Source organism: Ursus maritimus, unplaced genomic scaffold, assembly GCF_017311325.1.
Source record: "Ursus maritimus isolate PB19 unplaced genomic scaffold, ASM1731132v1 scaffold_17, whole genome shotgun sequence".
Classification (NCBI taxonomy): Eukaryota; Metazoa; Chordata; class Mammalia; order Carnivora; family Ursidae; genus Ursus; species Ursus maritimus.
The window spans coordinates 33,298,309-33,309,955 of record NW_024424119.1 but is presented as its reverse complement, the minus strand read 5'-3'; the positions used below and the strand labels follow the sequence as shown (position 1 = coordinate 33,309,955).

Below are 11,647 nucleotides of genomic sequence, written 5' to 3'. Positions count from 1 at the left end.
AAAAGAGAGTTTAAAGCACAATTTATAATAGCATCAAAAATATAAAAATATATGAATAAATCTAATATAGTATATGTAAGACATTTATACAAGAAGAATCAATACAACATTATTGAGAGAAATTTAAAAAGACCTAAATTAATGGATTAGAAGATGCAATAGTATCAAGATGTCAGTTCTCTCTAAATTGAAGTGTAGGTTCAAGGCAATCCCAGTCAAAACTCCACCAGGTATATTGTGAAAATTACAAAGCAGATGCTAAAATATATGATGCCAATACCAGCCAATCCATCCATAAAGAAGAAATCATTTAGAGGGCCAAAATCAAGACTTATTATAGAGCTATAGATAATAAGACAATGCAGTATTGGTGCAAGTTTAAGAAAAATAGACTAGTGGAACAAAACAGGAGGTTCGAAACAGATCCAAACATATGTGGTCGATTAGTTTATGTCAAAAGTGACACTGCAGTGCAATGGGACAGGGAGATTTTCAATAAAATCATGTTGAGTCAAATAGTGTGCACGTAGTAAAAAATAAATCTTACCCTTGCCTCGTACCATACACAAAGATTAATCCTAGATGGATTGTATATCTTAGTATGAAAGGTAAAAATATAAAGCTTCTAGAAAGTAAGGTAGGAAGCTTGGACTTACCAGAATATTTTCCTTTGGAGAAAAATGGGATAGACAAATGAATAAAATTATGATTCTTTTAAGAAGGATAAAGACCAGGTGAGTCAGTGTTGGATAGGCAGTGACACCACTTATTGCTCCATCATTGCTACGATGTAGTGATACAGTCATAAAATCTCAGTGGATACCAAAGTAAGCATTTGTTTTTATTTTTATTTTTTTTTAAAGATTTTATTTATTTATTTGACAGAGAGCGAGAGAGGGAACACAAGCAGGGGGAGTGGGAGAGGAAGAAGCAGGCTCCTAGAGGAGGAGCCTGATGTGGGACTCAATCCCAGAATGCTGGGATCACGCCCTGAGCCGAAGGCAGACGCTAACGACTATGCCACCCAGGCGCCCCCAAAGTAAGCATTTATGAAAGTCTATGAGACACCTGGAGCCAGGTGATCGCAACTAGGTTATCTTTATATCTCAAATCAGCTGTGAGTTGGCTTATTGATTGATTTTGGACTCATTTGTTGGAGATTGTGTGACTTCTGGCTCACCTAGGGCAGCCTTGGCTTTGGCAACTGAAGCAGCTCAGTTCTGCTTAGTGTGCATTTTATCCTTCAGTTGGCTAACTTGGACATATTTTCATGATAGTAGCAGAGATGGAAAAGATAGGAGTAATCTAATTGTGCAAGTGCTTTACAAGTCTCTGCTTGCATTATATTTGCTAATGCTCCAGTGACCAAATCAAGTCACATGTGTGGGACCAAAATCAGAGTGAGGAACTGGGGTCATTAATTCAATTAATATACCACAATTGTACAAGATTACTTAACTAATCAATAGTTGAGCTGAGGTTTAATCCACAACTCTTTAAGCCTAGTACTCATTCCAAAGCACTATTCCTTCAAAGATTACTGTATAATCTTTATAAAATCACAAACATTGTGCTAAAAACTTAGTCTGTTCAGGGGCATTTGATAGTAATAAATTATTTGATTGATCAATGCTCTCTCTTTGTGGCCATTTAAAAGCTCAGTAAGGGTGATTTATCTTCTATTTCTCAGATAACTGAAATACTTGGAGAGATTTCTGAAAATAAATTGGTCACTTTACAAGCTGAGGCCATATAGACAGGCATTTCTATAGTTCTTAATTTCAATGTTTGCTGTGTAATTCAAGGGCAATCTGCAGAAGGAATGAAATAGGCAAATAGTCTCCTCCAATTCTGCTTGCACGAATGCTGCTCAACCCAAAAAAGTGGAAATAATTAAAATTTTTTAAACCTATTTATTTATTTATTTATTTATTTATTTGTTCCCAATTAGTTAATGGAACTTGGAGAGTCATACCCTGGAGAACTAGGAAGTTTCTTAACTTCTTTATGTTTCAGAATCACAACACTAAATTGTTAAGGGAGTTGGAAGGTCCCTCATAGCAACAGAAGCTTTAGTAGTCTTAGATCCAGAGATAACCCTTTGGAAGTTTTGGGGAGCAGATCATAGGTGGTGATTTTGGCAGAACAAATCTTTATGTCGTTATTTTTCTTAAGAAATTATTTTTATACTTTTAATTAACAAAAGCTCTGTATGTTGAGAACTTGTGAATCAGGCAAGAATTGGGTTGATTTTTTTGCAAACCAAGAACATCCATATCCTTTTTCATTGCAATCTTCCGAATAAAAATACTTCTGCACAACTCACTCAAATATAGTTATCATGGAATGTTGTCCTAATTACAAAAATTAGATTCTTTTACTTTTTTGAGCACTGCACAAGATTCACAAGAAAGACCATGCTGAAAATCAACTTTAAATATTGAGGCATACATTAATCAAAAAGGAAGATGCTCTTCACATGTGCTAAGGTAAATGAGAGTGGACATTACCCATCTCTTTCTGTATCCTCAGATTTATAAAACTTATTAATGGGTCTCAGGTAGGCCAGGAAGCCAGAATAGAGATATTTACTTTAACAATAAGTACTAGTTGGTAGGGAAAATACTGAGTTGAAATGAGTCCTAAATATGGGATAGGACTTTGGCTTTATGCTTTCGATTTTCGCATTTACCTCAGATAAGTCATTAAATGCTTTCAAGCATCCATCAACTTCAAAATAAGAGGATTGGATTAGAAATCTGAGTCTGTTCTGGCTCTGACATTTAGCACTGGAATCAGAAATCATTATAAAGAAAGTATCATAATAAAATTACTTAGGATAGGTGAGACTCTTAAAAGGATATGAGATAAGGGTAATGGAATGAGTAGTACTCAATCTGCATGTGAAAAAGAGACCTCATTGTTTTGTTTATGAGAGAGAAGACAAGAAAGTGGTGAAAAAAGAAGAGAAAGGGGAAGGCAAGAGGAGCCAGAGCTAGAGCAAGAAAATTGGGTGCTGAGTGGGGAAAGACAATAGAGAAAGCCTCAGTCGAAGTGGTGGTGTGTGCTGACCAAAATGAACAAAAGAGCAGAAATGTCTAACATTAACCTTTCTGGAAATAATCAGTTAAGTGTTTCATATTCATCCATGGTTGGGGGTTGAAATTTCAATAGATTATAAAAAAGGTGCTAAGTTTTTTATCTGAGTCAGTGTAAACTAGCACTGGGTCAGCATACAGGCAATTGTAGTTCTGGAAAGCAGGGAGGCCATGAAATCATAAACTCTTTGTGATTCTCTGAAATATTAGAGAGTTCATGAAATTGGAGTGGTGGAGGGAGAATTTAAAACAAGTTAATTTAGGAATTATCATCCTCCTTGTATAGATTAGAAAACTGAGTTTCCAAGAAGCCAAGTGATTTGTCTAATTGTGTATACTGGTAAGTGGCATGGTTGGATTTAGAGTCCAAATTTCACACTCAGAGGACAGTGCTATAAAACCCTACAGAGGATGATTGTTTAGGAAGCACTATAAGCTCTTCTAAGAGTACAAGTGGTCATTGCCTTCCCCATCCCCCTCACTCTACATCAAATATATAAGCTAAGAGCTCATTGTCTTTGTTTCTTAAATGAACTAGTTTCTTTAATGTTACAGATAAGAATGCAGATGTAAATGACAAGTTAAGAAATCTTCAGGCTTTTATGTTGACATGGAGAACTGTAGTGAAAATGTACTTATTTGAATATGTATCAAAAGCTTTCCACATTCAAGGCAGTGGTGTATTATTAAAAATCTTAAATGTGAGCTATTACTTTGCTAGTATTATGGGGAACAAGCTCTTGAGAAGCTCACTTCTACTAGGGGTGGAAGCAATTGCGATGTACATATATGGCTGTAGTTTGGTGTAATATACTTGAGTAACCTAAGTATGTACAAAGAACGAAGCTGTACTTGAGACTGTGGCATACGGTTTTGATGACAGAATAAGTATTCATGAAAGACCAGATTGGAGCTGGGGAGAAAGGCTACTGCATGGAGATAAACTGTTGATTAAAGACATAAAAATATGAAGTGGCCTGACAAGTATGAGAAACTACACACTGGTTGTTGTTTCAGACCAATGTGTGGAAGTGTAGTGTTGGGAGATGAGAAGTAGGGATAAGTAGGCAATGATGAAGATGTGAGGCTTGAGTACTTGTGATTGAGTTCATTTGAACTTCACTTGTAGGACCGTGGTTTTTAAACATGTCTCCATATGTGACCAATTGTGAGACATAGCACAAGTAATTTGAACTGCAATATAAAATACTCACTTTGAAAATTGTTTTGTTTTTAAGTGTGGGTACAGGATTATTCCCTATTCAAAAATGCCTTCCCAAAGATGGAAATCAGGTGGTACTATAGTGATTGGATGCATGTTTATCTTCTATTTATATTCATTAGTGTACAGCATATTCATCTGTTATATTACGTAATTAGCAGGTTTATGAAATGCAACTAAATCCTTCCTCAGTGTAACTTTTACAGAAATTTTTTCTTTCCCCAGCAAATCTCCTGCAGTCCTTACCTTGATTAAATCTAATGCATTTTTTGATTAAACTAAGTCTCAAAATGTCTCACTGAGCAGCATCCCCAACATAGAGTTAGGATCCTTCCTCTCTGTGTTCTCCTAGTACCATAGGGCATACTTATATCATGTTCTTGTAATTATTTATTTACTTGACTGTGTGATATTCAATTGTGAGTTGCCCAAGAGCAGCTTTTTATGTAATTCAACTCTTGATCTTCAGTGAGTTGTAGTATATTCAATAAATGTTGAATGAATGAACGGATAATTAATATGGTATTGCCAGAATAATGATCCTTTTAAAGTACCCCTAGCAAACACCCATGGAAAGTTGGTAGAATTTAATTTTTATAATATATACAATGTATATTTTTATTCACTACTGCAGATAAACAAAAAGGAATAAAATGGTCAAGGCAAACTTGACAGTCATTTCAGATTTTATTTTTCTGGGATTTACTGACTACCCCAAAGTTAAGGTCATCATATTTGTGTTGTGCTTGCTGATGTACCTGATCACCCTGCTGGGTAATATAATTCTGATCTCCATCACCATCCTGGATTCCCACCTACACAAACCCATGTACTTCTTCCTCAGCAACCTCTCCTTTTTAGACATCTGGTACACCTCTTCTGCACTCACTCCAATGCTGGCAAACTTCGTTTCAGGAAGAAACACCATCTCATTCTCAGGATGTGCCATTCAGATGTACTTTTCTCTTGCCATGGGCTCCACTGAGTGTGTGCTCCTGTCCATGATGGCGTATGACCGGTATGTAGCCATCTGCAACCCCCTGAGATATCCTATCATCATGAACAAGAGCGTCTGTGTGCAGATTGCGGCTGGCTCCTGGGTGACAGGCTGCCTCACTGCCCTGGTGGAAACAATGTCTGTGCTGCATCAGCCTCTCTGTGGAAATAGCATCATCAATCATTTCACTTGTGAAATTCTGGCTGTGTTGAAACTGGTTTGTGTAGATACTTCCAGGGTGCAGTTAATCATGTTGGTGATCAGCGTAGTTCTTCTTCCTATGCCGATGCTCCTCATTTGTATATCTTATGCATTCATTCTCTTCAACATTCTGAGCATCAGCTCAGTGGATGGTCGAAGCAAAGCCTTTTCAACATGTGCAGCCCACCTGACTGTGGTGGTTTTGTTCTATGGGACAGCTCTCTCCATGTACCTGAAGCCCTCGACTGTAGATTCACAGGAAATAGATAAATTTATAGCTTTGATATATGCTGGATTAACCCCCATGTTGAATCCTATCATCTATAGTCTACGGAACAAAGAGGTAAAAGCAGCTGTGAAAAAATTGCTGATTAGGAACCCTCTTTGTGCTTTTTTAATCCCCAGTAGCAAATAATATCAATAAATATTAACCTGAGGGATGTTTTAGTGGTCAGTACACAACAGAACATTGGAATAATGGGGGAAGACACTCATTTTTTAAAAAGATTTATTTATTTATTTTAGAGAGTAAGAGAGCATGAGTGGGAGACACAGAGGGAGAGGGAGAGAGAATCTTAAGCAGAGTCTGCACTGAGTACAGACCCCAACATGGGGCTTGATCTCAGGACCCTGAGATCATGACCCGAGCTGAAACCAAGAGTCAGATGCTCAACTGACTGCACCACCCGGTGCCCCAGGAAGACACTCATTTTAAATGAGATGTGTGATTTCTTAAGTTTCTTCCTTGACTGACTACTGAAACTAAAATAATATAGATATCTCTTATATAAGCATATCTGAAATCTTAAGCAAATAGGTCTCATGATGACAAATTTCAATTTTTATTTTGGGTTATAGAGTGTAAATATAACTTTAAACATTAAGTTAGTGTATTGTTAGTATTCAAAATTATGTACATGTAATATACAAATGTAATACCTATAGTAGACTTTTTAGCTAATTTATGATTAACCTCTGCTTTAGGCTGAATTGTGTCCCTCCAACACTCATTTTGAAGCTCTAACCCCCCAGTACCTCAGAATGTATCTATATTTGCCTTTAAAAAAGTGATTAAGTTAAAATGAGCCTGTCAGTGTGGGCCCTCATACAATCTGAGTTGTGTCATTGTAAGAAGAAATTTAGACACACATGGTTTCACCAAGGATGCTCACATATAGAGGAAAGGACATAGCAAAAAGGTGGCTATCTGCAAGCCAAGGAGAGGCTTCAGAAGATATCAAATCTGCCAACACTTTAATCTTGGACTTCTAGCCTCCAGAAGTATGAGCAAGTAAATTTCTGTTGTTTAAGCAGTCCAATCTGTGGTATTTTGTAATGGCAGCCTTAGAAATCTAGTACAATCTCTTTTTCAGCAAAGCTAAATTTAATGAAAGTAATTGCATATTACACAAAGTGTAACTATGTTTTACATGTGTGGATATATCTGTGCATGTAGATAGATATGTGTGATATGAATGTCTATGTACACATGGAAAAGGTCTGCACAAATATATCCTGAATAGAAATGAGGTAGGAGTGCCAGTCTGGAAAAATATATCAGAGAGTTTAGCAGTTTGTTGTTGGTCTTAGAATGCTGACATTATTTTGTAAATTCAAAGAAGCTACAGGATGTTCATTGAAAGTACTAGTAACCTTTCTTTTTTTATTGTGCTTTCCCTTGACACCTAGTTTCTTAAATCCAAGGGTATAAATGAACCCATTAGTTTATTATAAGATATACAATACCCCAAACCCACTAAAATGGTGTGAAATATTGAAATACATGAATATATCTTATATAAACCACAGTATACAAGGAATTAAAAATTGTACACTCAGCAGCATTTGTAGCATTTGTATATACTTTCTGGACCAGATGACTAAATGTAAGTTCAGTGTGCAAAACTTGTTTGCTCGCATGAAGTTGTTGCCAGAAATCAATAAAATTGTTGTGATGGCTTGGATCCAGAAAGCAATGGGATGAAGAAAATAGGATGAATATGGGAATTACAGGGTTGTAGTGCTGATTTGATTTCTCAAGTATTAATAAACGGTCATCAAAGATGATTGGTCCATTGGTCTAAGTAAAGATCTCAGATGCAGCCATTGGATGAGAGGAGAAGCTTAAGGACGATGACTTCATGAAGATAGGGGTGTAAGTTGATTGACTGGTTTGATGGTAAGACTTTCAGGTGAACATATATTAGTGAAGTCCAGGCAAGAAATCAGGACTAAAGCTATACATATGTTGAGAAGTCTTTTGCACAGAGATGGAAATTGAGCCCTAGGTGTGGCTGATGTCATCTAGGGAAAAATTTACCTGTGATTTCAAATGTATTGAGAAACATCTTGTTAGTGTGTTACAAGTCTAGGCCTATCACTCTGGTAGTACTTAGGGATATAAGCGTAAAATACCCCAAGTTATCTCTTTCTCTTTCCCTGACAGTCTGAGCTGAGTCATTCCCTGTGTGGATGTCCTTTTGATTGTACTTGGGTTCTGACAACCTGAATTGGGCCTCCCTTTCATGTTGATATTTCACTTACTCCATCAGGCTCCCAAACATCATGCTGGATAGAACAAGCAAAGAAGCCCTCCTGAACATTGTTTGGCTGCTGAAACCTTTGCCGGGTGGCCCTTGAGGATAGTTGCTCTGTTCATCCAGCTCAGGCTATGACACTGTACCAGGCAGCTCAACTATATATCAAATAAACATATGGTATGATATCACATAAAAAATAAAACTGCATACTATTATTCACTAGCAATTTCAAAGGGATTTTTTAAAAAAGAAAATATTTAAAATGGAACTGTTGCTGCTGAAAAAGTGAAATTGTCAGTATTCTTTAAGAAGGATTTATACAATTGATATATCTTTTTTCTCAGCTATTTTTTTATTAGAGAATAATTATACACTGATGTGATTTTTGTTTTACCCAGCCCAAATGACCTCTTCAGTATTTTTATCAATGTTTTATCTGCTCTTATATTTCCATACATTTAAAATTAGCTGATACTTTATAAAAACCTTTTGAATTTGTTGTTTAGCCAATGAAATAATACATAAATTCAGCTTCTCTTATCTCACTGTATTATATCAAGTACTTGGACTATATTTTGCTATTCTTTAAAAATGTTAATTCAGTAGTTAATTATTGCCTTCTGTTTTAAATTTATTTGACATTAGACTTCATACAGAGAACAGTGAATTCTGCCATTGGGGATATTTCAGAATCTAATAAATGATTTGGTATAAAAGAAAAATTGCCATAACAGAGGTAAAGTTCAAGGCAGCATAGAGGAGGGAATAACTGAGTAAATTTTGGAAGGATTTGCAGAAGATCAAACACTTGAATTGTCTTTAATGAGTAAGAGAAACATGATGATGAGGAAGAAGTGGCATAGGCTATTATCTTTAGGTAGGGAAAGAACATGATATAATTGGAGAACTAATAGCGAATGGAGCATAGCATTGTGCAAAGGGGGTGGGAGAAACATGAGGAGAGAAAGAAGAAGGAGGAAATAGGTACCTGGAAAATTAAGTTGGGGCCAGATCAAGTCCTTGGGTAAAACAAAAATTAGTAATAAACAAACAGACAAACAGAAAAACTCAAGTATTTCTCTCAAAGGAATTGAAAAATATGTGTTTTATTTGTTCAGTAGATAAAGGTACAGTTGGTCCTTGACTTAAAATGGTTTAACTTAGGACTTTTCGACTTTATGATGATGCAAAAGTGATATGCATTCAATGTAAACAGTACTTTGAAATTTGAATTTTGATCTTTTCCTGGGCTAACAACATGATAGCTCTTGATATTCTCTTGTTATGCTAGGCAGTGGCCACAGCCTCTAGTCTGAGCCACATGATCACAAGGGTAAACAACTGATACACTCACAACCATTCTGTTCTTCAATTTCAGTATAGTACTCATATAATTTATTATTATATGAAATATTCAATGTTTTATTGTAAACAGGCTTTGTGTGAGGTGATTTTGAACAACTGTTGGCTAATGTAGGTGTTCTGAATGTGTTTAAGTTAGGCTAGGCTAAGCTATGATCTCAGTAGATTAGGTGTATTAAATGTATTTTTTACTTATGATATTTTGAACTTTCAATGGGCTTATCAGGACATAACCCCATCAGTTGAAGAAGATCTGTGCTGGATTTTTTGGAAAAGCTTTATTTTATTTTTCTTATTTCTTAAAGTTTACTCTCACTTCTTATGCCAGTTGTCTCTACATTTTTATCAGTCATTTTCATAAAAAAGTGATTAATTTCCTCATAGCTCCGTGCACCTCTGTATTCCTCAGGCTATAGATAATAGGATTGAGCATGGGAGTGACTACTCCATAGAACAGAGCAATCAATTTGTTAAAAGCAGAATCTTTGGACTTTGGCTTCATATACATGAAGAGGATTGTCCCATAAAACACAGTCACTACTGTTAAGTGGGCTGAGCAGGTAGAGAAGGCCTTTTTTCTTCCTTCTGCTGAATTGATTCTTAGTACAGTAGAAAGGATGAAAATGTAGGAGATACAAATTAACAGTAATGGAGAAAACAAAAATATTACATTGCCCAACATTATAGTAATCTCATTCAAGGAAATATCTGTACAAGCCAGCTTGACAAAGGCCAGTATTTCACAAACAAAGTGATTAATGACATTTTTTCCACAGAAGGGCAACCGTATTGCAAGAATAGTTTCTGTCAGTGAATTGAGAAATCCCAATCCCCAGGAGAGAGCTACCATCTGAATACAGAGTGCCTTGCTGATGATGATGGTGTATCTTAAAGGGTTACAGATGGCTACGTAACGGTCATATGCCATCACTGCTAGGAGCACACACTCTGTGGACCCCATAGTGTAGGAGACAGACATCTGAACAACACATCTAGTGAAGGAGATGGTTTTTTTCTGTGATAGGAAGTGTATCAACATTGTGGGGATAAAGGAGGATGTGTACCAAATGTCTAGGAAGGAAAGATTACCAAGGAAGAAGTACATGGGCGTATGGAGGCGGGAATCCAGAAGAGTTAGGATGATCAAGGTGCTGTTTCCCAGCAGGATCACCAGGTACATCATCAAGCACATCACAAAAAGGAATTTTTCCACTCTGGGGTACTCAGAAAATCCCTGCAGAATGAACTCAATCTCAGTCCAATTCATCCTGTCCATTTTACTTTTTTATACCTGGAGTAATCCAGAAGAGAAAACTGCATGTGAGTTTAACAAGTCTATACATATTACCATATGCAATAAGAGATCATTGGAGGAGGGGCAACAAGCGTGTCAGCACTAGTGGAGTGGTGGTAGCAGTTGTGAGTTTAGCTGTTTGGATTTCTCTTCTGGCTCTTAAAGGAGAGGATTGAAGACATGTAGTAATTATATGGATAGCTTATTAAAAATACAGGTTTTTGTATTCTATTTCCTGAGATTGTGATATACAGTTCTGAGACAGGGAAGGACTATTTACACTTTTAACAAACATCTGTTATTTCCAATTCACTGGACCCACAGACCCCACTTTGAATATCATCATTTTGGAGAGAGTGTGCCTAATCTGTTAAAAATATCTATGTATTTGATTTTATTTCATGGAAATCATTAACAATACCAGTGATTTAAAGCTTTATAATTTATAAATATGTTCACACATATTACTCATTTTATCATCACTATAATTATCTGAGGAAAGTGAAATTTGTAGAGGTAAAATGTATATAAAAACACAGTGAGTGAGCCACTACTCAAATGTGCATTTTCTGACTTTACATCACCTGTTCTTTTTAAACAACAGGCTATTCCCCTCTCCAAATTATGTAAATTGTCTAAGGAGTGTGAATCAGACATCTTTTCAAATAATGTTCTCCAGAGGGGCGCCTGGGTGGCTCAGTTGGTTAAGTGTCTGCCTTCGGCTCAGGTCATGATCCTGGGGTCCTGGGATGGAGCCCCTCATCAGGCTCCCTGCTCAGTGGGGAGACTGCTTCTCCCTCTCCCTTTCTCTCCTTCTGCCACACCTCCTGCTTGTGCTCTCTCTCTCATGCTCTCTCTTTCTCAAGTAAATAAATAAAATCTTTAAAAAAATAATGTTCTCCAGATGCTTCTAATGTGCAATGTGAAAGTAAA

At 36.5% G+C, this 11,647-nt stretch overlaps 2 protein-coding genes across 2 annotated transcripts; one reads left to right on the top strand and one right to left on the bottom strand.

Annotated features, from left to right (window-relative positions):
- The first annotated feature begins 4,595 nt into the window (after positions 1–4,595).
- LOC103678637 (olfactory receptor 13F1-like) lies at positions 4,596–5,933 on the top strand. Its single transcript, XM_008708028.2, has one exon. It carries the CDS (start codon positions 4,974–4,976, stop codon positions 5,931–5,933), a length of 960 nt encoding a protein of 319 aa, XP_008706250.2. The 5' UTR covers positions 4,596–4,973.
- Positions 5,934–9,775: 3,842 nt separating this feature from the next.
- On the bottom strand, positions 9,776–10,832 carry LOC121103021 (olfactory receptor 13D1-like). Its single transcript, XM_040631339.1, has one exon. It carries the CDS (start codon positions 10,694–10,696, stop codon positions 9,776–9,778), a length of 921 nt encoding a protein of 306 aa, XP_040487273.1. The 5' UTR covers positions 10,697–10,832.
- Between the last annotated feature and the right edge of the window lie 815 nt (positions 10,833–11,647).